The following is a 23,034-nucleotide window of genomic DNA, read 5'->3' as shown; positions in this document are numbered from 1 at the left end:
CGCCATACGAACATCGTACACGGACCTTTACCTCGATTTTTGCGATTTATTCATAAAATTCAAGTAAGCACGGTGTTCGCGTACCGATGGAATTGTTCGAGGACTATGAATTAAATGAATACTAGAGTCTGTGAATTATCGGTAATATAATTTATTTACTCGTCTGTTTGTATAAAAGTTTGTACAAGAGTTGGATAATGTAAGGCACAATAACTGGTAATGTATGAGTAGAACTGTGTGAACTTTAATGCGTAGTCACGGGTGATGAGCTTCTCTCAACGTTTGGATTCGGCGATTCTGATCGCTGTATGCGCTGTGGACAATAGTTCTCCCCTGCGTTGTCTTACCTCTTGAGTAGGGACGAGGTGAGGTTCACAGAAATGACTCGCGCACTTCAAACATAGATTGAGACTACTTCAAAATGATTTAACACGTGCAAAAGAGACATACAGATGTGCGACTTATCAGTTGGCTTGTTAAACCAGGAAAGCCGGTAGCGCACGTGCTACGCGCACGCGGCGGTTACATGTTCCCGAAGTAATCGGAAAATTGTGAAGATGGTATTGAACGCCAACTGTTGATCGATGCGTTGATCAAGTGGCGCTACCACCATAAAGGCGTTTCCTTATTTATAGGCCGATTCGCAAACATTCCGCACCCCCCCCCCCCCATCAACAATTTATTGTTGATGAGTCCCGGAGTCATCTGCTAGCACAGAATCTTCGGTACACTGCCAGGAAACCGTGAGTAGAATAGTCACTGGCCACCTCCAAGTGAACTACCAATGACGCTAGACAAAAATTCAGATCTATCCCTTGGTGGTGCGAAAGCCTGCGAAGCAATACAGTTTCCTCTGGATCTACCAATGACGCTAGACAAAGATTCAGATCCATCCCTTGGTGGTGTGAAAGCCTGCGAAGCAATACAGTTTCCTCTGGATCTACCAGTACATCCAATTGGACAAGGATTTTTTTTTACGTGTGGAAAATGCTTTACTTATGCCCCGCCTTTCCTGGGAGAGAGGCGGGGTTATGTGGGACTAGGCGGCCTGAAGGGCTCGCCCTACCCACTAAACACCACACGACAACCTGCCTTAGACTAATTGGAGGTAGCTGGGTATTCCTACGCAACACTACCAGCCACCTCCGCCCTTGACCCTGTGGGTCCCATACCTCGCAGCCCAACGATCAGTATCAAGAATGGCCATTTTCAATTACAGCGTATTTTCATCTAGTAGATCTATTTATTAATATTAGCGTTTGCTAGTGTTAAATCGGATTTTTAATAATGATCCTGACAATAAACTGAAAATTATTCGTGTATCTAAAACCCTAACCATTGGAAACTCATTACGGAATATAACTTAGAAAAAAACACTTCGGAAATTTGTAAACTATTTTGTCTATCTACGTTGTTCATTTTTTGTATCCATTTTCCAAATTGAATCGAACGATTCTTTTTATCTTACAATCAAAATCATTGCGGTGGTGGTGAATTTGTTCCAGGATGTAGCTTATTCTTTGAGCAAATTTTGACTAATTCTTCTTCTGGCAAATTTTTAGTGAGCCAATCATCGATCACTGGAAGATTCTTTTCGCTCCATTTTGTTTCTTCCTTGATGATTATGAGAGCGTCTTGAATAATATGCTTGGCCGTGTCAAATTCCTCGTTGCGGTCCATGTACAAATCATTAACCATGTCTAAACCTTCTTGAGTGTTGAAAGAGGATGTTGCCGAATTTATTATGCCATCCCAGAGATGCCTCTTGGTCTTAAATCTCTCTTTTACAGTGTCCCAATGGTCGTTCAAGAAATTGAAGAGAGTCGTGTACCCAGCCGTTCCACCGGTTAACATAGTGAAGATCAACTGAATGTCAGAGTCCGTAAAGTTTCCATTTTGGTCCAATATCGTTACGTTCAACAATCTGCGGTGTTATTATTAAAATTAATAATATTCATCTGATACAGTTAGAAGATCGTATTACGCGTTGGTTAACGCGTAAGTAATATTTAAATAAAAGTTTCGTTTATGTAACGTCGTTGTAAATAGTGATAGTTTTGTTGATTGAATCGAGGATATCTTTGGTTTAAAAAAAAATGATATCCAACAATCTGCTCTATTATATTCACAAATATTACGAATACTTTGGAATACTTGAATATAAAACAAAGAAAATATTGTATAATGTACAAAAACTCGGTACCTTTCAATTTTATTGGTATCTCGAGGACAACCAGCTAGGGATTTTAATAGATACGTGCGTTCATTTTGTTTCCTCTCTGGACTATTCTGTGGAAAGTTTATTACACGCTGAAGTCCAAATTCCCACTCTGCGTCGGTACCCCATTTGAACACCGGACAAAGAACTTCATTGGCGACTCTAGAATATTAAAAAATATAATTTTATTAATATAAGAATTCTATTTAACGAATTGTGACGTTCGTGACATATCGTGGTCAACCAACGTTTGGGGACTCGTATAAAACGATCATTTCTCGATGAAAGTCTGGATATTTATCCTGACAAAAAAATTCAAAAGAATTTCAAAAGAATTTGAATTAAAGTTCAAAAGAATTTCAAAACAATTTGAATTGAAGTTCAAGAGAATTTTAATTAAAATTCAAGAGAACTGTTGTGTATGTTAGGTTTCGATAACACTAAATTAATGCATTGTTGAACCTATAGGTATGGATATTTTGTCTAATTTTATATTCAATTTTCGGCGAAGTATTTGCCATAGAAAGAATTAAAAATTCTTTAAATACTGAAATGTTAATTCTGTCACAGGGAAGAAAATATTTGGAATATTTGAAACTAAACAATGATAATATTCTGATCGATTGCATTTACGCAGTTTATCGATGTTAAAATAAAGAGGAAAATTTAATAGGAAAAATACGAACGGATTTCCTTTATCCGGATCCTCGTCGGTTAGCCATTTCTTGTATCGATTTCTTGCTTCGGCAACGCATGGTTCGTAACCAGCACGACAGAGGAAGTTTTTAGTTAAATCACGCATGTGAGTTTTCCAAGATGGTTCGGTAGGTTGCATGGTTTCTTCAAGTTCCGCACATAAAGGGTCTAGTAAGCTGCGAATATACGCCTGAAGCAGTAATAGTGAGATACATATTGGTTTCTCATAAATCGTAATTGAAGAAAATTCGCCACGATGTCGTAGAACTCGAAATTAAATAATGAAATTGTAAATTTAAATATAATCGAAATTGTAAGCAACGCGTAAAAGTTTTTAGATCAAAATGGAAAAGGGCACTGTGATTAGTTCCCATAAACTTTATTTCTACAAAAATTCAAACTTTTCGGTGTGTATCATTTGCCAAGTATTGCATGTTTGCGAAATTTTTAAACATTTTTAGCACGGGTGCCATCTGGTTCAAACGATTTGTATTTATTAAAAATGGCAACGATTTTCTCTCATTGTTTCACAGTAACCCAATATAATTACAAACAAATTTACGGCATGACTTAGTAAACGAGACATGTTGGAGGAAGTAAGCGTTAAGTTTACCTCAAATTTAGGATAAACATCGGATCCCTCGATACGTCTTCCAATATGATCAATCATCATGAACATGGGTTCCCAAACCACATGGCTCCTTTCCTTTTTCAAGAAGAGTGTCATGTCCAATGCGATTTCAAAGCAGAGCTCCCCAGCGTACGCTAAATTCCACGAGTCATGCAGGAGTTTCGCTCTCGTTAGAACGGGAATCTTTTCACGATTGGGACCTTGCAAAAATTGCGACAGCATTTCCCAATTGCAAGAATCGTAGTTCACCGGGAATATTCCTGTAAAATTATTTATCTCGATTTATGATCGTATTTGCGATCTTATTTGAGGACGTATGACTTGTCTTTTACAAATACTATACGCGTCATCTTTGATACCAGTTTTACATGTAAAACTTCGGTACGTATTCTTAATCATTATTATCGTTTTGACCGTAGGACAATTTTTGCTGAAAATTCTGAGAGGCGTAGAGTTGTGAATTTTAAACAAATATAAGCTTATAGAGAATGATAAGACGGAACTTTTTTTATATTTACAGTTCACTTATATGACGTTTAGTTTCATAGATACAAATTTAAAACTTATACAGACTTCTTTCCTAAAATTCAATTTTTCCAACGAACTTCTAACTTTTCAATTTTTATTTTCGAAACTAAACGTCCTATAAATAAATTGTAAATTTGAAAAAGTTTTGTCTCCTCATCCTCTATAAGTTGATATTTTTAAAAAACTGATTTAACGAATCGAGGGGTCGGTTAGGGTCATGCTCTCGCTTTTAGAGCCACACCATATAGAAGTTGTAGTACTCACGTAGCATAACAAAACCCTAATGGCTTTTTTCAGAATGAACTCTGGTTTTCGAGATATTTTGATTTAAAGTTTGATATGGATTTAGTAATTCAATTCTGTAAAACCGTAGTCGAAGAGTGATCGGTGGGTAAAATACTACTGGTTACAGTAGCCGTCTGGGGCAGCCCCGTGATTCCTAATTCCCAAACTGTAATATTATTTACTTTAATATTATTGCTTATATCATTATTATTATTCTTTTTAGTATTACTATTATTATCATTTATTACTATTATCACAACTACTATAACTATTATATATAACTATAACCACCCTCTGTATAAAAGATACTACTTGTAAATTGTAAATTGTAAATTGTAAATAGCTGTAAATATTAGTTCTAAGGTTACCCCCCCCCCTTCCATGAAAAGACTGCGTCCAGGTTTTTACATATCTACCTCTAAAAACACTTTCCCTGGATTAAATATTAAAACTGCTCAGGCTACAAACGTACCTCATTAATACTTGCTAACCATCGTACAAAATACTATTAAGACGAATATTGTTTATAATTTAGAGAAGCCTATTAATAGGCCATTAAGTTTCACATATAGTCTACCATATAAGTCCTATCCCTTGTTTGTTGGGGATACTGACACTATTTGTATTGCGAATATAGATGTGCAATAAATAATTTAAAAAAAAAAAATGATCGGTGGGTGATCGGTTGAGAACAAGCTTGTCACGCGCCGCCGAGTGGAGTTCGAATTTTCGTAGTTAGGATAGATTTTTTTTCCTCTTTTTCCATTGTTTACTAATTTTTAATCCTAGAATAACATTCCTGATACTTCATGTATTTTTTTTTTGTATATATGTCACATAATTTTTTGCGCTCATTATTCTGAAACGTGTATTTATAACATAATATGTTTTGATTTTTATGGACAAATGTAAAAAATAGCGAGAGTTCCAAAAGCGAGAGCACGACCCTGACCGTCCTCTGTAAGCCCATTTCTCGAGTATACAACATATACTCCCTTCGCAGTCAAAGGGTTATGATACCAATTCGAGTACTTAAAATTAATATATGTATACGTTTTCATTGAAATGTAGTATTAATTGCAGCTGTTCGAACGATTTCTAATTGCTGTATTTCTTGTTTGTATTTTATAAATATAGATTTAATAACTGTTTCAAACGTAAAAATAAAATGTTTAATCATAAATTTCTTCGTGTCTACGTACCTATTTCCTCAGGATTCACGATTATAAAATTGTTTTCGTCGGTGATATCCGGAATAGTGAAATTTTTCGGTTCATTTGACTTTGTCAACCATAAAGGACAAGGCTTGTGAAATTGTAATTTGTCTTGCGACATCATGACTATTGGTATGTCCCACTGATAGGAAACTTTAGCAGTGGAGGCTGGCGGAGCTTCTCTGAGGTAGACTTTCTATAAAGATGTTCATTAATAATTTAATACTAATATTTAATACTATTAATTAAATTAAAACTAATTAATTTAAAACTATTAATACTAATAATTTAATACTAATAATGATTTAATATTTAATACGATATGTAAATTTGACTCACAATCAAGGTTATAATTAAAAATGACTGCAATAGGTTTTCTAAAGATAGCCGGCATTTTTTTTCTACCTTCAAGGGTAAACATCTTTTCATTCAATTATCCTGCTCGTTTAAGAAATTGCACATCCGTCCAGTTTAGTTCACACTTACATGTAGCTTTAAGTTTCATCGAAAAGATGTCTTTTCTTTTATTGAAGAATGCAACGATGTGTGTTCACGTAGAAAATGAGCATCTTTTATAAAGTTGAAAATGTGCAAATGTATCGAATATCGTAAAATGTAAAAATAAAATTTGAGAATATTTGAACGAGTAGCTAGGATGAATTAATTCAACATGAACATATTACAGTAATTTCACGCTTTGAATGATTAATTATTTCATTAGTGTATTGAGGACAAATCGCTGTACTTTTGTTGTTTGGATGATCAATTGGTAATCTGGGATGATCTGTTGGATTTTGTAGAATGTTTAATATAATTGTGCGCATTTGAAAATCTTCCAAACCATTGATCTACTATTCCATAAGAGAGTATGCAAAAAGGAGCTTGATTCGAACAGCTCACGAATAACTTCTGCACAGTGTTTCCTCCAAGTCGGGGCTTTATCCGTGGGAAAATCACGTCATTGTTTCGGTTTTTACGACCCTTGGGGGAAACCGTTTTTGTTCGATAAGATTACGTATGCAGGTACACGTACCTGGTTAAATATAATCGTTTTAGTTTCATAATCGCGAATGGCCGTGACCAAAGGCACTCTATCTCGATTGATCCATGGCCCCGCGATGCTGTTGATCGTCATTCCCGCTGGTAAATTGTCCGTTTTATTCGCGACGTCGTTTAATCTGCTGTAGATGTCATCCGCGAAGAACGTCCGTAGATTTCTGAAACAACGTATTCAAAAGGTACACAAAATCGGATCGGGATCGATCGCAAAAGACGAATAGCCGGGAAGCAATATTTTTGAACGATTTTAAAAAGCACAATTTCAAAGAAGTCGCAGGCGTTCAGTTTAAAAATGAACGGCGAGACAACGAAAAATTAACTCACGACATAATCTCTAATTGTATATTAATCTCTAATCTCTAATTGTTGATTGTGAAAGTAGAAAAAGCTGTTAGGAAAAATACATATAATATATTGTAGTATCACCCCCCCCCCCCATACTCAAGAATAAGGAGTCACACTAGAACACGAATTATTTTCCCTGTGGGTCGGGGAACAGAATACGCCCACAGTAATCCCTGCTTGTTGTAAGAGGCGACTAAAAGGGACAGGCGAGACCGCGGGCTGTGGCACCCGCGGTCAGGTGGGGAGGTATTCACTCCCCACCGGAGGTGGCACTCCTCCCTTCGTTGGGGGGGGGGGGGCACCGGTAGCGTTCGTAAGAGATCCCGGTGCCCCACCCCAATGCGCCGTGGCCGGCCGCCGTGAGGTTTTAGTGGGTTTTAGTTGATATCAAATCAAGGGGCGAGTCCCACACTACCCCCTCCTTATGAGGGGGCGTGCGTAAACGCATTTCCTCACGTAAAAAAAAAAAAAAAAAGAACACGAATTATAGGGTGCGGGATGGGTTGTGTAGGAAAATCGGTCGACTGTGGATCCGAAGATCGCGGGTTCGAATCTCCGTGCCCTATTTTTCGTGGAGACTTTTACATCATATATTTTTTGTGCAGAGTATTTCCCACTTTTTCGGCAAGATTGTAAGAGCATGATTTACAAGTGAAAACAAGAAAAAAATGTTATATGAAATTTGTTTATAAACGCTTTGTTACGATATTATAAGTAAATATTGAATATGACTTCTTGTTATGGGGAATGCTAAAACTTCTCGACTTCTACTTATGGAGAACGCTAAAAGGTGTACATACAGCAGTAAGTACACGTGAAGAATTAACTCAATGAGTTACTAATTCAGTTACTGATATACTGCAAAATCCTCAGGAAATTCTTAATGTAATACATTCCATGTTACATCGTTTTCAAGTTTATATCAATACAGAAGGTGGTCATTTTGAAATGATGATTTAAAAATTCTTAACGATCCTCGTACGTTAGGAAATGTCTCGTAAGTACAGGCAAAGTAAACACAATCAACCTTCCGTATTATTCAGCTTTAAATCTGCTGTTCCACAACTATTCAGGCTACATTCAATATTTTCCTACAATATCCAACAAAGCGCTTATAAACAAACTTCATATAACATTTTTTTCTTCTTTTCACTTGCAGATCATGCTTCTACGATCTTGCCTAATCTCCGTGCTTAATTTTTCAAAAAGACTCCTACAATATGGTCTCTAGCTCGTTCGTGGAAATACGCTATGAGATCTTTCTTTGGATTTGCATTTACACTTGCATTTTTTGCCTGCTTCCCGGCTAACTAACGGAAGCAATTACTACTCTTTCGATTCCTGTTGAACGAAATTTCTAACGCCCTCTTGGAACAGTTCCTTGCCGAGAGTGTAGTTGAACATCCGGAATACCAGTTCCGCTGCAAGGAGAACGAATTATATAATTAGACGTTGTACAATTAAAAGTAATCTTTCCGAATTAGTTACAATGAGTTGCAATGAGATGATAAAATAATATTCCTTTTTCTTGAATTAGAAATAGATTGTCTACCTCAGTGCTTCCCAACGTGAAGCCCAAGCCTCACAGACGGGCAATTTGGAAATTTACTCGCTGTGTTTGCTCAGTAATTTCCTAGTGATTTCCTCTTAAAACCTATCATTTAAGTTTCTTTATTAAACATTTCCATTTTTAAATATTCAAAATTATGTATATATTATGGGGGGAGGGTATAAGCATTTTAGAAAAGCTTAGGTTAGGCATAGCACAAAAAAGTTGAGAAACACTGGTCTAGCTCCTCAAGTAATAAAATTATACGATAATCTATGGAAACATTGTTTAAAAGTACATAAAGACAAACTGTATCTTTTTGTTTCTAAATTTGTGTAATATTTTTTATATACGTTGCTAACAAATCACAGTACGTATTTATATTTTCGAGTGCATGGACAATGATACATAATAAAGTAAAATTATATTGGATTATTTTATCGTAACGTACTTTTTGCCGATGTAGCTTCGTTTCGAATTCCCGCGACTCTCGAGAAAGGCATAGTTTTTCCAAATTCGTAATAAAGAGAATACAACATTGTCATCGGCCATTTTCCTTCCATTTCATCTGGGTTGATCTGTAACAAGTTCCTTTATTTTTCATCAACTTTCGAGAATGTTTTTTTTTGTTTCGACGAGTCGTGTTACGTACATCAACCGTCGTCATCGAAGCTAAGAATGAGTTGAGTGCTTTGTTAACACGGGCATCGCTCCAGCTAAACGGAGTGATGTATTGACCGATCCACTGATAAATCAGTTCGTAGGCTGTGTTCCATAGGGAAGATCTGCTTAATTCGCTATCCCTGCGATAAAATTGAATTTGAACAGTTTTTAAAGTAACATTGCCTTTATGTCCAATAGAATTTCAACAATTGATACACTTTTTGACATTTTCGTGGTAGTGTCGTATTACTCTTTATGAAAACTAAACTTTCTTCATTGTATCATTACGATATTCAACTATTTATCAAATAAAAAATTGCTAAACGAAACGGGAAATATTTTTTTCTGCAGATAATTTCTGGTTATTTGCATCGAAACATACCTATCGGTTGGAATCATTGGAATTGGTAAGGTGGTCTTTAAACTACGCAATTATCGTTGTTTTCTTAACCAGTAATGCACTTAATTGTAATAAATACACTACGTAACAAAATTATCCAAACAAAGTTTGCCATTCTTCAAACGTGCATAATTCTGTCAATTTTCATTGCATCGGAACAATTTTCCTTTTAATTTATAGATAATTATTTGTACGATTTTGTTGCATGGTATATATTGGGTTGTCCGGAAAGTCCACGTCAATTTTTGATGGGTGGTACAGGTCAGAATATACACTGCTGGACAAAATTCAGGGATCACTAAAATTTTTCGAAAATTTTGGTCATATTCAAGTGACTATATCTTCGCAACAAATGGTCATAAAAAATATTTGGAATAGCCATTTTGTAGGCCGAAATCTCTATTTTTCGAATCAGGAGATCAACAATTTCTTTTGCCTGGCTATGTCACTTTTTTTTTAAATGAAGTGCAACGAAGGAATGTTCAAACATTTTCGTCAACTTTGAAGGTATGCACAGTACGAACAAAATTTTTCTTGGCAAATTCAAATGAATGGTATTATAGAGTAAACTTTTCTCTTTATTTTCGATTTTTTGGTTTTGGAATTTTTGAGTTAAGAGTGCCCATAAACTCTGTGCGAAAGGCCCAACTCATCTGATTGTTTTTACTTTATGTCCTCGATGGCGAAACATGCAACATGATCTGAAAATTTGAGAGGTCACTTGTTTTACGTTACGTTTCCGTCTCATTCAAAACTATTTTTTGTTCTTGCAGCGTCTTAACGGTTATTGCGTGTTCTCTTTTCTTAAATCAACGTCATTGTAACGTACAAAAAAAGGCTTTAAAAAATTAAAGAAAAAACTTTGTTCAATCTCTTTACAATGACAAAAACGATAAAATACCGCCGGCATTAGCATTACCCGAAGTGTACCACGAGGAGGTTGTACGGTCGGATTCACAATTCATAGCGTATGCACCAGCAGGAATAGAGCACTTGTTCGTCACCCGCACATTATTCTTTGCTTTGGTAGCCGCATACCATGGCCGCCAGGCGGCTGCGACCCCCACGCTGGTTCTCACTGCTGGAGTGTGCAAACCGCGTGTATTAATAAGGCGCGCCGCGAGTTAGGAGGTTTCTTGGGATTCTAGGCTCAGAATATTAGGATTCCTCCCATTTTCCTTCCTTGGAGCTAGAATACCAAGCGAGACCCTCCGTATCGATTTCAAGAACCGCATATGCTTATTGCATCAATGGGATCGCCCGAGGCTGAACCGAGATTTTTTTTTTAAATTAGCAAACTTTGAAGCGTTATAGCTTGAAAACTAATAAAAATCGGATAAATACATTAAAGCTTAATGAATTCGACTTGAAAAGTACTATCGTATGGCACAAAACAAAATATATATTTCCATGTGAAAAACGAAACTTAACCATATCTCATTAAATAACAAAGTTAACAAAAATTCCTTCTCGCTAAAACATGAGCCCCATTTTACCATGCAATTTCCATATTTGAAATTTTGCATTCGCCCGATAGTTTTGGAGTTAGAGCTCCGTATCACTTAGGCTGGGACACCCTGTATACGTTACCGAGGTTCTGCACCCGTACGTGGTCAGCCCAGACCTGAATCCAATAGGACATGGGTGGAACACTCAACTTATTTGTTTCTTCTTTAAAGTTTAAAAAGAAATTACGAAAATTCATTGTTGAAAACGAATGTAATGCATCTCTTAAAAAGTGGAATAAAATAATACTTATGTAATTTAATAAATATATGTATATCAAAATTCAAACGTGCCTTTGAATTTTTCTTAAACATTTGCACGAACTTTCTGAACAATCCCGTATGTATAGTTAAGAAAAGTAATCAAAGATATACATACTCAAATAGCATCAAACCCCAACTGTCGGATGTAGCGGAGCCGTACGAGGGGACCGCTACCAAGTCGAGTTTCGGTAAGATGATCGAGCTGTTGAAGTATTCTTGTAAATAATTCATAATTTTGACAACCTTGTCAGGCACGTCCTTTAAGGCTTCCAGATTTTCTTTCGGGCCCCACACCTTAATCTTGAGTTTTCTTCCATTCATTTCGTTCATTTCTTTTGTGGGCGAGATACTCATAAAGTCGGATACCAATAAAGCCAACTGATAAGTCGATATTTGCGGTGTCTTTTCAAAGTGATCCCAGATTAAGTCTCGCTTCCCGTCACTGTACAAAGAGTAATAAGGTAATTTTGCTTTGGAAAAACACAGAAAGGATTTTCATTTCGAAAAATAATAACTCAATCGATGCCATTTCTTCTCGTTCTATGAGGCGTTCATTGCACGAATCGATTAACTTCATAGAACAGAAAGTTAAGAAATGTGATGAAATGGCCTCTGAAGTAAATTATTTATTATTCAACGGCCACAAAAATTTTGTCGTGTAATGGTGTTAATCTTTATTTTCTGAGGCCTGTATAGTTAATCACTTTAAAGAAATACAAGATGTTTTGTTATTAGTGTAGTAACAGAGTAAGGCTAGAAACAAAAAGAATTGTTACGACAATCATTTTTTTCACACTTCTATGATAGGAACGCGTTTACATAATCAGTTTGTTGATAATAAATGTAATAAGTAACTAAAAAAATAAAAAAATAAGAAAATCAATGGGAAGAACTGTTTCCTAAATTTAAATGAAATGAACATTACGCGTTACTTACGCCTCGGTACTTTTTTCTAGAGGGGTGTTCGAAAGTGCTGTCATATTCTTCGGACGCAGGACGCTTAGTTTGAAGGCTGCTTTGTAAGGAGGCTCGTCCATACACGGAAACACCCTCTGCGCATGGTCTAACCTGAGATTCATAGCCACGATAGGACTGAAGAGTAAACAACAATGTAGAAGATGTTACAATTTTTCCAGATTTGGTGATAGCATTTTAATTGTAATTACTGTTTCTCCCCGTTGAAGTTGACGTATTCGCGTTTGAAGAAACCAGTTGTCGCATTGGTGGCGAGGCTACCGGTAAAACTCATATACACTTCGCAACTGCTGCCTGCCTTCAATATCTGCTCCAGGTGGAAGACGAATAAAGGTTTCGTTGAGGTAGACTGTACGACCCGCGCGATGTGTACGTCCATCAGAGGCAAGCCCTTCTCCCTTTTTTTTTTTAACAATAATGCAACAATTCATTGGTTTTAATTCATGGGATTTAACGAATACTTCTTCGGAATAATTTCTACAGATTCGATCAGTGCAGAAAAATTTACATTTTGCATTGAATTAAAGAAGTATTTCCTATATCCCTGACCACTGATTACTTCTGGAACATGTAGGTTCAAGTTCAAGTGTAAAAGTGCTTCATACTAAATCAATGACATATACAAAGTGTTTCAAAAATATTGGAGATCCTTGAAAGGAATGGTTCAGAGGGTCATTTGAAACAACTTTTTTGTTTGCGAAAATGTTGTCCGAGGCTTCGTTAAGTAGATATTAATAGAAACCCCCGATCAATCAGAGCGCGAGTATGCCGGTGGAGCTCTTGCGGTAGCGTAGATTATGCGTTAGCTTAACGTTCCTTGATGAGCTATATCAGAGGTCGGAATTTTTTCCACGCGGCGGCTGATTTTTGAGGGATACGCCTACTAGCTTCCCCCTTACCGCGCGGAGGACCAACAAGCTGACCGAGGCGCAGGACCGTCGCATGTCCCGAATAGTGCGGCGGGCCCGGTTCTTCATTACTTCCCATCTAGTAAATGGGCCCGCCGCACTATTCGGGACATGCGTCGGTCCTACGCCTCAGTCAGCTTGTTGGCCCTCCGCACGGTAAAGTGAAGCTGGTACAAAATTCCGACCTCTGAGCTATGTGAACCTGGCACCTGGCACTTTTAAAAAATTAATTTTTTTTATACAAAATGATAGTATTTCGTATGTACTTCATTGTACCACGAATAGTTTCGTTTCTACCTTCATCAATTAATAAATAATAAAAATTAAAAAAATGATCAGCACCCGATATTGAGATTTGTAAAATCCGTTTTTTCCCTATTTTTTAGAATCGTTTGCATCCGTTTGTACCACTTTTCGTTTCGTTTGTACCTCAATAGTTTAAATTTTATAATTCAGCCGTATCAACAGTTGCTCGTAAAATTTAAATTATTGACGTACAAACGAAACGAAAAGCGGTACAAACAGGTACAAACGATTCTAAAGACGAGGGAAAAAACAGATTTCAAAAATCTCAATGTCTAATGCTGACCACTTAAAAATTTTTTTTTAATTATTAATTAATGAAGGTACAAACGAAACTATTGGTGGTACAATCAAGTACAAAGGAAATACTATCATTTTCTATCAAAAAAAATTAATTTTTGAAAAGTTGGGTGCCAGGTTCACATTCACACGTTCCTGCGGGCGCTCCACCGGTATACTCGCGCTCTGATTGGTTGGAGTTTTCTGTTAATGTCTCTTTCACCAAGCCTCGGACAACATTGTCGCAAAGGAAAAAGTTGTTTCAAATCACCCTCTGAACCACCTCTTTCAAGGACCTTCAACGTTTTTAGGACACCCTGTATATTATAAAAATCATCCAGCCATAGAGTTTGAGAATTCCTCGAATTAGTAATACAGATTCAGTTAGATGGGGTAACACATGATTTGGAGCTAGTAGATTGTTACGTATACAGAAACTCTCCGTTTTTTAGAAGCTCGCGTTCATTAATTTTATTTTATATACCCTTCTGGAATTTAAAGCTCGGTCTCCCTAGAGTACATTCTGCAGCTGCATCCTCTCAATATCATCTTTGACTCGTGTTGCGTGGAAAACCCCGTATCTACCGTTTCTCAGGGAACACAGCTGCCCACCTCGGAGCAACGAAAATCCTAACCGTCAGATTTCCAAATATAGAAATCACCGACAGATCCCCACCAACATTTAGGGGTATATAAACCCACGATTTTCGTTGCTCTGCGGGATTAGAACGATAGGGCTACGTCGAGTCACATCATGTCGATCGTTGTAGAGTGTGCTTTACTGAGATCGGGCTTCAGTTTCTCTTTCGATCAAGTTAACCTTATAGATCCGCGAAAACGGTTTATATCTATTACGGCAATTAGAACCACACTCGATCCCCGCATCGCTATTGCGTCAACACCGTGCAACTTAATGGTAACTTCTACTTTCAATACACACGATCGCGACAACACAACACTGCACATTTGTAACTTAGTATAGTTATTCTGAATATATATTCTTTTGTGTAAATTCAAAGTTTCCTAAGTCAATTACTAAACCTTCACGATATAACAAGCAATCCTAGCTTGTGTAACGATCCCACAACATAATAACTTTGCCGCTCGAGTTATTATTAGATTAAATTAATAAGTTGCGAGGCTTTATTCGCGACGCGTAATATACAACAACGATCCGATTCAAGCTCTGTGTATTCAACCAGAACTCCTAATCTAACCTATCCTGCGGTTATTCTTCACTGGGAAATACCGATTCCTGCTAGCTATCTGACTTCGCGCCAGAGTTGCTGCATTTTTCCAACAATCTCATAATTCGAACCTTACCCTACGGTTACCTTTTACTGGGAGATACCGATTCCTGCAGCTATCTGACTTAGCGTCAAAGGCGTCTGCATTTGTCTCCAATAACCAAGACAACCAAACACCCAACCCTACGGTTACCCTTCACTGGGAGATACCGATTCCTGCAACTATCTGACTTAGCGTCAGAGTCGTCTGCATTATCTAATCGATCTTCCTAACCCACCTAACCACCTAACCCACTCGCTGGGCTCACACGCGCGTCGCTATCGCCCTGGCTCGTAACAAGATAAACCCCCGTTCATAGATATGAAGACATCTTCCATTTCAATGAATAGTTACACTGTGAATTATTGGTAGAAAATTTTTTGTCACCGTATTCTGTTTCGGATGTGTATTTGGTAATATTTGATAATATTAAAGTTTTCAGTGGGATGTTAAGTTTGTAGAGGAATTGTGGAATCATTTAGAAACAATATTTTGAAAACATTTGCGATGAGATATTAAGAAGTAGAGGGAGCAATGTTACTTCGGATACAACGAAGAAATTACTAGTTAGCTAGATTAATACCTTATCTACTAAGACTGCTAACAGAAATTTTTAAAGCACACGGTGAATAGATTAATGAAAAGAAAATTGAATTGTTTTTTTCTTATCACTATTGAGACATTAAATATAATTTATTCTCTAATGCACCATAAACTAAATATACAAACATAAGTGATCTTCATTAATAGATTCGTAACTTTATTGAGATACTTATTCCAATTCAGGAAGTGTCCACATGCTTTTGAGCGACAGTGTATATACATGTAATTTTATATATTTTTTTTAATTTATATTAAAATCTTTATTTATAGACCTTCCTTATAATCTACATTCTCAGTAAAAATTCAACTGGGTTATAAAAGCTTTCCTTGCTATCTTCTACGAGTAATAGAGATTCCAATATCGTTTAATAATAATTACAGTTAATATACACCTATCTGCAAATTAAGTAGCCTACACTTTGGTATAAAGAAAAGCAGTACGAGGTAGAGGAAAATCTCAGAGAGGTTTTGAATGTTGAGAGTAACACTGAAAAAATATAACCGACTTCGAAAAAATATTAAAATTGCACTAAAAAGTATAAAATAATTTCTATTTCATTTATATTAAATGATATTGAATAATATATAAAATTTCTATTTGCTTTATCTTAAATTATGTTAAAAACCTTTTCGTAGTCGGCGCAAAATTAAAAATTTTTAATTTCCGCTTGAATTAGTTTTTGGCGAAGGCGGCAATGTTGAATGCTATTAATGTATACATGTATACTGTCTACGTGAAAGTCCAGGTCGGTTCCCTGGGGTTGTTGATGCCAATAGACTTCCACAGAAATAGAGGACCCACAAGCAAAACTCCTTACAATTACTCAAGACTAGAGTTTTACGTCGTTTCCGAGTACTTGCCTCGATGAAATGTAATAATGGAGTGGGCCATTGTCGTTCCATTCTCTTTCCTGGTCGGCTGTGCGAGGGTTCGTTAGAATAAGAAACCCTACCAGTGGTCACTGGTACTAATAATCAGTTATTAGGCATTGGTTTGTCGTTTTACAAACCCATCACCTTCGTGTGGGTGCAGGTATGGCCATATAGCCGAGATACTGTCCTATGGAACGCTCAGGCAGACAATAAATGTCTACGTGAAAGTTCTGTCTGAGTAGTTTGGCGTGAAAAGTGTTAATGTATACGATGTCTAAAGTAAATATAATGATAGCAATAATTTAAGGGCATAAGTTTTGTCCCACCGACAGAAAGTTAAACCAAATTTGGTAATTTTTAATTTTGCGCCGACTACGAAAAGATTATTTAACATAATTTAATATAAAGGGAATAGAAATGTAATATATTATTGAATATCATTTAATATAAATGAAATAGAAATTATTTCATACATTTTAGTGCAATTTTAATATTTTTTCGAAGTCGGTTATATTTTCTTTCCAAAAATTATTTTATTTCGCTCTTTTTAGTGACAATCTATAACTAATAAGTTTCATGCAATAACAATAGTTAGGAGCAATATACAGGATGACCCAAAAACGTTGGAGCTCCCTGAAAGGGGTGGTTCCGGGTCGGGTGGGGGGGGGGGGGGATGATTTGAAACAATTTTTCCTTAGCGAAAATGGTGTTCGAGGCTTCGTTAAGGAGATATCCCAGAAACAGAAACTCCCGACCAATCACAGCGCGAGTATGTCAGTGGAGCGCCTGTGGTAGCGTATGCTCCACAGGCGCTGCACCGGCATACTCACGCTCTGATTGGTCGAGGGTTTCTGTCATCTCCTTAACGAAGCCTCGAATAACATTTTCGCTAAGAAAAAATTGTATCAAATCACCCCCCGAAACACGCCATTCAAGGACATCCAACAATTTGGGACACCCTGTATAGTTGCAAATGGGATTATCAGGAATGCATGTGCAACCAAATGTGAAAGGATTGATTGCGTTTGGTAAATTCCTTGTCGCGCTACACCAGAGCATAGCAATTTTATTGCTATGTGTCCATAAATTTTTGCAAATGGGAACATCACGAATCCATTTATCATGAAATGCGGAAGGCTCCATCGCAATTGGTTAATTCCTTGCCGAGTTACATAAAAGAATAGAAATTTTGCAATAACAATAGTTATAAACAATAGAAAAAATCATTTTTGCAAAGTGATCAACTCGAAAACCTGTCCGGCATTAAAATGTAAAAGCTTTCATCGATTTCATCGAATTCAGGCCGAACATACGTAAAATATTACAATTTTGCGATACAAAATCCAATAAGTACCAGATGCAAAAAGATTCAATCCGATTGGTCAATTCGTTTCGGAATAAGAAGAAACAGAAAATTTTTCGGTAATGGGACCACCCCGGAGACATGCTCTACAAGATGCAACAGGTTTCATCCCGATTGGTCAAGCCGTCTGGGCGTAATCGAGTAACATACATAAAAAAAAAAAAATATATACATGTCGAATTGAGTAACCTCCTCCTTTTCGAAATCGGTTAAAAAGTAAGAATTATGTAGAAATGAAAGTATATGGAAAAGTTTATTCTTATTTCGATCTATTTTCCAAATATTCGATGACGTTGACAACTTACCTCTCCTCTAGCGACGGTTCTATGATTCTAACATTGCAATCTGTGATTGTAAGGTCCGGTTGAACGTTCAAAGCAATTAGGTTGCTCGTATCCGTCCAAGTGACGTTTATCTTGACACGACCATTGTAATTGTTGTCTCCGACAAAAGGTTCAAGTTCCAGGTGATAGCTAGTCGGCACAACCGTCCTCAGTAACGTGTGTTGACGCACTTTGAAGTGGTATACGTCGTTTAGGTCTATACTTCGTTTCCATTGCGACTAATAAACAAAACACCGTTTCACGAACAATCATTTTATTTATGCCATTTTTCATACTTCAACTATTATACATCTTTCCCATTTTGGTTTTATAATATTTCAAATTTCTACGTATCACGCATAAAAATTAATTCTGTGCCATTCTAAGGTAAACGTATCATTTATTCTGTTAGAAGATAATAAGCAAGATGTGTTAGCTACCGGACATCATGTAGAATTACAGTGGGCATAGAAAGTATTCGTACACCGATCAATTTCCAAAAAAACTATGTAAAATTATAATTTATTAACTTATTTTTTATAAACAATGACATTCTACATGTTCTCGGAAATTTCTAGAATCGGTAGAAATATTGAAGCAATAAGTATTCGCACAACTGTTTAATTTTTAAAATTTCATTTAAAAAAAAAGAATTTACATTAATTTACAAGTATATAATACTTCCTTTGTGGGATTTCCTTTTGATTTCATAATTATTGTAACTCTTCTAAGCATTAAATTAACTAAATTATTAGTTATTCGAAGTGGAATCTTTATCCATTCCTCTATTAAAACCTTCTTTAAAAGTACTTTACTGGAAATTTGATGTTTTATAATTGGTACGGAGCAATAAACGTAATGTACGATAAGAATCGTACAAATACTTATTGCTTCTATACCTGGGGTGGCTAACTCAAATGAGTTCGTGGGCTACTTTCGAAATATATCATAACTTCGCGGGCCGCATATACAATTATGTATGCCCATATTCCCCATATCAGATTTAGACCCATTATTAGACATTTTTTTTGCTCTTCAGCTCTTCAGCTTTTTTTGACACGTAATCGACAGGGCGCGATCGGGCTCCTTGGCATTTTTCGATCGTGTTTCGTGAAAACTTTCTGGTACGCAATATTATTTTAAAATCAAAGTTAATTTTTTCTCAAAATTTCAACAGCTAATTTATGAATATATAGATGCAAAATTAATGTGCTTCTTTAATACATTGGATTTCACTTCTTTGGCCATTATAAAATAGATATATTGTGTAAAAGTGTGATGAATCTCGCGGGTATGCAGCCCGCGAGTCGCGGGTTGGTCACCCCTGTTTTACTTTTACCCACTTTTCGCATTTTTTTTGTTAATTTCACAAATTATATTAACTAGTAAATATTGTTTGGACTATATCTATTTTAGAGACTTCCGAGAATATGTAAAGTATCATTGATTATAAAAAAAAAAGTTAAGAAACTACAATTTCACACAAAAGTTTTTTGGGAAATTGATCGGTGTACGAATACATTCTACACCCATTGTACATATTTGTTATTCTACGAATAAGCTGATATTTTTAAATTTTTATTTGTATTTTGTTTCATTTTACGTAGAAATAAATAAATTTAGTTAAATCACTGAGTAAATTGTACGTATTTTTGTTCGATTTACACGGTATTCCGATCTTTCGTGTAAATTGAGGGAGAAATGTATCTAATCGTGTTAAAATCGGTATAGAAATTTATCACATACACGAAGGAAAGCTTCGGTATTCTGTGGCAGTACCAGAATAAGGAAAAGTCCCGCAATTGACCCTATCCACCTCATAGTATTCCTGCAGAGTAAGTCGAATCGATTATTAAAGTAAATTTCAATAACTAAGGGCGTTACAAAGAATTCAATTAATTATAACGTATACCTACAGATTGAATGTTTTGATTTAAAGACTATCCAATTAAACGCTAAAAATCCGTATTTGGTAAATGGTACACTGCAACGAAAATTTGAATCCATCAAGTAGCCAATATTTTTACTGTTTTTATTTTTATTTTTTATTTTTGCTTTTTTTTAACCTCTTCACGCCCTTGGTCACATGTGGATGTTTAGTTTTTTATCAATGTAATTACTGTCAATAATAAAAAGAACAAAAATTTGATAATAACAAACAAACAGTCGCCCCTGAAGAGGTTAAATACGACTGAGTTTTACTAAAACGTATCATGATTTATTAATTGACACATTGCAATAAAAAGTCTAACCCACTGAATATCCCAGGTTTTTTACCCTATTGTTTTTGTTTAGATACGATTGAGTTTTACCAAGAAACTAATATTACTCGGGAATCAACAAAAGCTATCCAATTAATCGGTACGAATTCGCATAATGATTTGCTAACTAATACATTGCAATAAAAATTCAAACCCATCGAATATCCCGGTTTTTTCACTCTATTTACTTTTTTTGTTTAAATACGACTGCCTTTTACCAAGGCACTGATATTATTCGAGAATCAACAAACGAACTACATGGTATCGTTTCATTCTGATTCGGGAATCACCGTTGCTGCACTGTGACGTACTTCGCGATTCTCAACCAATAGGTCCGTACTTGCATAGGGTAGGAAACAATCTGAACGTAGCTATTCTAAGAATCCCGAATTATCGTCGTCTAAGACTACTTTGATCCGAGTTATCACCGTTGTTTGACCTTGATACCGTGGACCGAATACGAAAGATTTCCTCTTGCGAAACGAAAGGACCACGTACGTACGCAGCCGTTCGCGAACTGTCCCCTAGGTTTACTCCTCTTCTTGACTGAACGAGGCTAACGATGACAGAAAGAAACGAAAAAAAGAGCACAGAAAACGTGAACGACCATGTGACGGTGGTTCCTCGTGTCGGATTGGAGTCCGAAGTACGGATTCAACCCGTTTAGATCCACTTAACCGCGTAATCTGTAGATCGTCCATTATCCAATTCCATCAGGCAGACGTCACAAAAGGACATAATCACAGCGGTGTCCGCTGGTGACGGGTGGGAAGCGCAGCGTCAATAGCCAATCCCGAAAACATCAATGGGAAATTGAGATGCCACAAGCGACTCGGTAAATCTCCCACCCCCCTGGTACCATCCTTGCCATTGTAACCAGTTTAAGCATGAAAAGCCACCAATCCAGATTCAGGCTCAACGTCTGTTTCCGATTCGGCACTACTTAGAACTGATAGAGTGTTTTGTATACGAGTTTCTTGCCTGGCTTACGCCAGAACTGGGTCACTCGTGCCATTCGGCGGTATCTTTTTTACGTCTCTCGGGGAGGCTCCAAAGAGCACCCTCCGCCGACTAGTTCTCAGAAGCTGGTCATTTTGATCGAATTGTGTCGGACGATCCAGAGCGGCGATTTGTTCCGCAGCTCCTACTAATGTTGTTGTCGTTCCGAACGTGCGTCACAATTCACCCACTTAGACTCTCCCCAACGAACTAGTATTGTTACCATATTAACATGACGACGTTTCAACGATTACATGTTACGATACTCTTCAAGTGTAATATACTCTTGAAAACAATCGTACAGCAAATCTATATCTACAGTATGTCCCACGAAATCCTGGACAGCCGATTATTTCGTAACCTATTAAAGATACGAAAAAAGTTTCTTATATGAAATTGAATGGCAAGACGGGGCCGATTTATTGGCCGTAACAATTTTTTTTTATCATTACTGTTTACAGAGATATGAAAGTTACGTTTGATTTTTCAAATGGGATTATATACTTTTTGTTTGATGAATAGATAGTATGTTTCAAGACGAATTCAGGAAGCTTAATGTAAACACCCTTTTACAAATAGTTTTTAAAATATTACGCGTAAAAATTTACTGATCTTCGATACAAGAAAATCTGCGAGATCAGGAAGCACAGTAAGGAGTCTCGACTCTCGACCGCACTTAAAATGCTACGGGTTAAACCGTGACTCTTGAAACCGATACGAAGAGACTGCGGTAGGAACGGCAGGCGTAAATTCTACATAATAGTTTTTTTCACAACTGTTACCTTTACGGCATGCAGAAAAATGTCGCCTATGTTCTAATAATGAACCTCCATACCCTCCAACGGCAAACTACTTGAAGTTTATTTTTCTTACACAAGGCAATTATCAATTCAGCTAATAGAACGAATAGGGATGCTCGGCCTGCGATTTTTTGTTATGGGGTCATATTAAGGAAAAAGTGTTTCAAACCCCAGTAGAAACTGTTGAACAGTTGAAAGAACGCATTGTTAACGCGTATTGTAACGTTCCGACAGATACTCTTGTAAAAGTAGAAAAACATTTTTTAAAATGAATACAAAATTGTATACTAAATGATGGAGGCCATGTGGAAGGGATTCCAAAATAAAATATTATTTTTATCTCAAATTAATTTATATTTTCATATTTTTTTCTCCTAAAAATCCTTTAGCTTTATCCGTTAACTTTATTTCATGACTAAAACATGGGCGACATTTTTCTGCATGCCGTAAAAGTAACGGTTGTGAAAAAATCTATTATGTAGAATTTAGGCCTGTCGTTCCTATCGCAGTCTCTTCGTATCGGTTTTAAGAGTCACGGTTTAACCCGTAGCATTTTAAGTGCGGTCGAGAGTCGAGACTCCTTACTGTGCTTCCTGATCTCGCAGATTTTCTTGTACCGAAGATCAGTAAATTTTTACGCGTAATATTTTAAAAACTATTTGTAAAAGGGTGTTTACATTAAGCTTCCTGAATTCGTCTTGAA

At 36.5% G+C, this 23,034-nt stretch overlaps 1 protein-coding gene across 5 annotated transcripts; it reads right to left on the bottom strand.

Moving 5' to 3' along the window:
* Positions 1-1,223: 1,223 nt before the first annotated feature.
* On the bottom strand, positions 1,224-21,118 carry LOC128886377 (aminopeptidase N-like). Of its 5 annotated transcripts, none has more exons than XM_054141202.1 (16): positions 20,972-21,118; positions 20,188-20,255; positions 20,018-20,099; positions 18,254-18,510; positions 12,524-12,730; positions 12,294-12,449; positions 11,473-11,799; positions 9,178-9,328; positions 8,977-9,103; positions 8,307-8,397; positions 6,606-6,789; positions 5,561-5,768; positions 3,528-3,805; positions 2,905-3,104; positions 2,204-2,380; positions 1,224-1,924 (listed from the first exon to the last, which is right to left on the bottom strand). In XM_054141202.1, the coding sequence occupies exons 3-16, from the start codon at positions 20,090-20,092 to the stop codon at positions 1,477-1,479; spliced, it is 2,886 nt and encodes a 961-aa protein (XP_053997177.1). In that variant the 5' UTR covers positions 20,093-20,099; positions 20,188-20,255; positions 20,972-21,118; the 3' UTR covers positions 1,224-1,476. The 5 variants fall into 5 exon arrangements, with proteins under 5 accessions (XP_053997177.1, XP_053997175.1, XP_053997174.1 ...); XM_054141200.1 differs by having other exon boundaries at positions 20,961-21,107; XM_054141199.1 differs by having other exon boundaries at positions 20,844-21,037.
* Positions 21,119-23,034: the final 1,916 nt, after the last annotated feature.

Source organism: Hylaeus anthracinus, unplaced genomic scaffold (assembly GCF_026225885.1).
Source record: "Hylaeus anthracinus isolate JK02 unplaced genomic scaffold, UHH_iyHylAnth1.0_haploid 11982, whole genome shotgun sequence".
Lineage (NCBI taxonomy): Eukaryota > Metazoa > Arthropoda > Insecta > Hymenoptera > Colletidae > Hylaeus > Hylaeus anthracinus.
The sequence above is the reverse complement of the archived record's forward strand: the minus strand, read 5'-3'. Positions and strand labels throughout refer to the sequence as shown.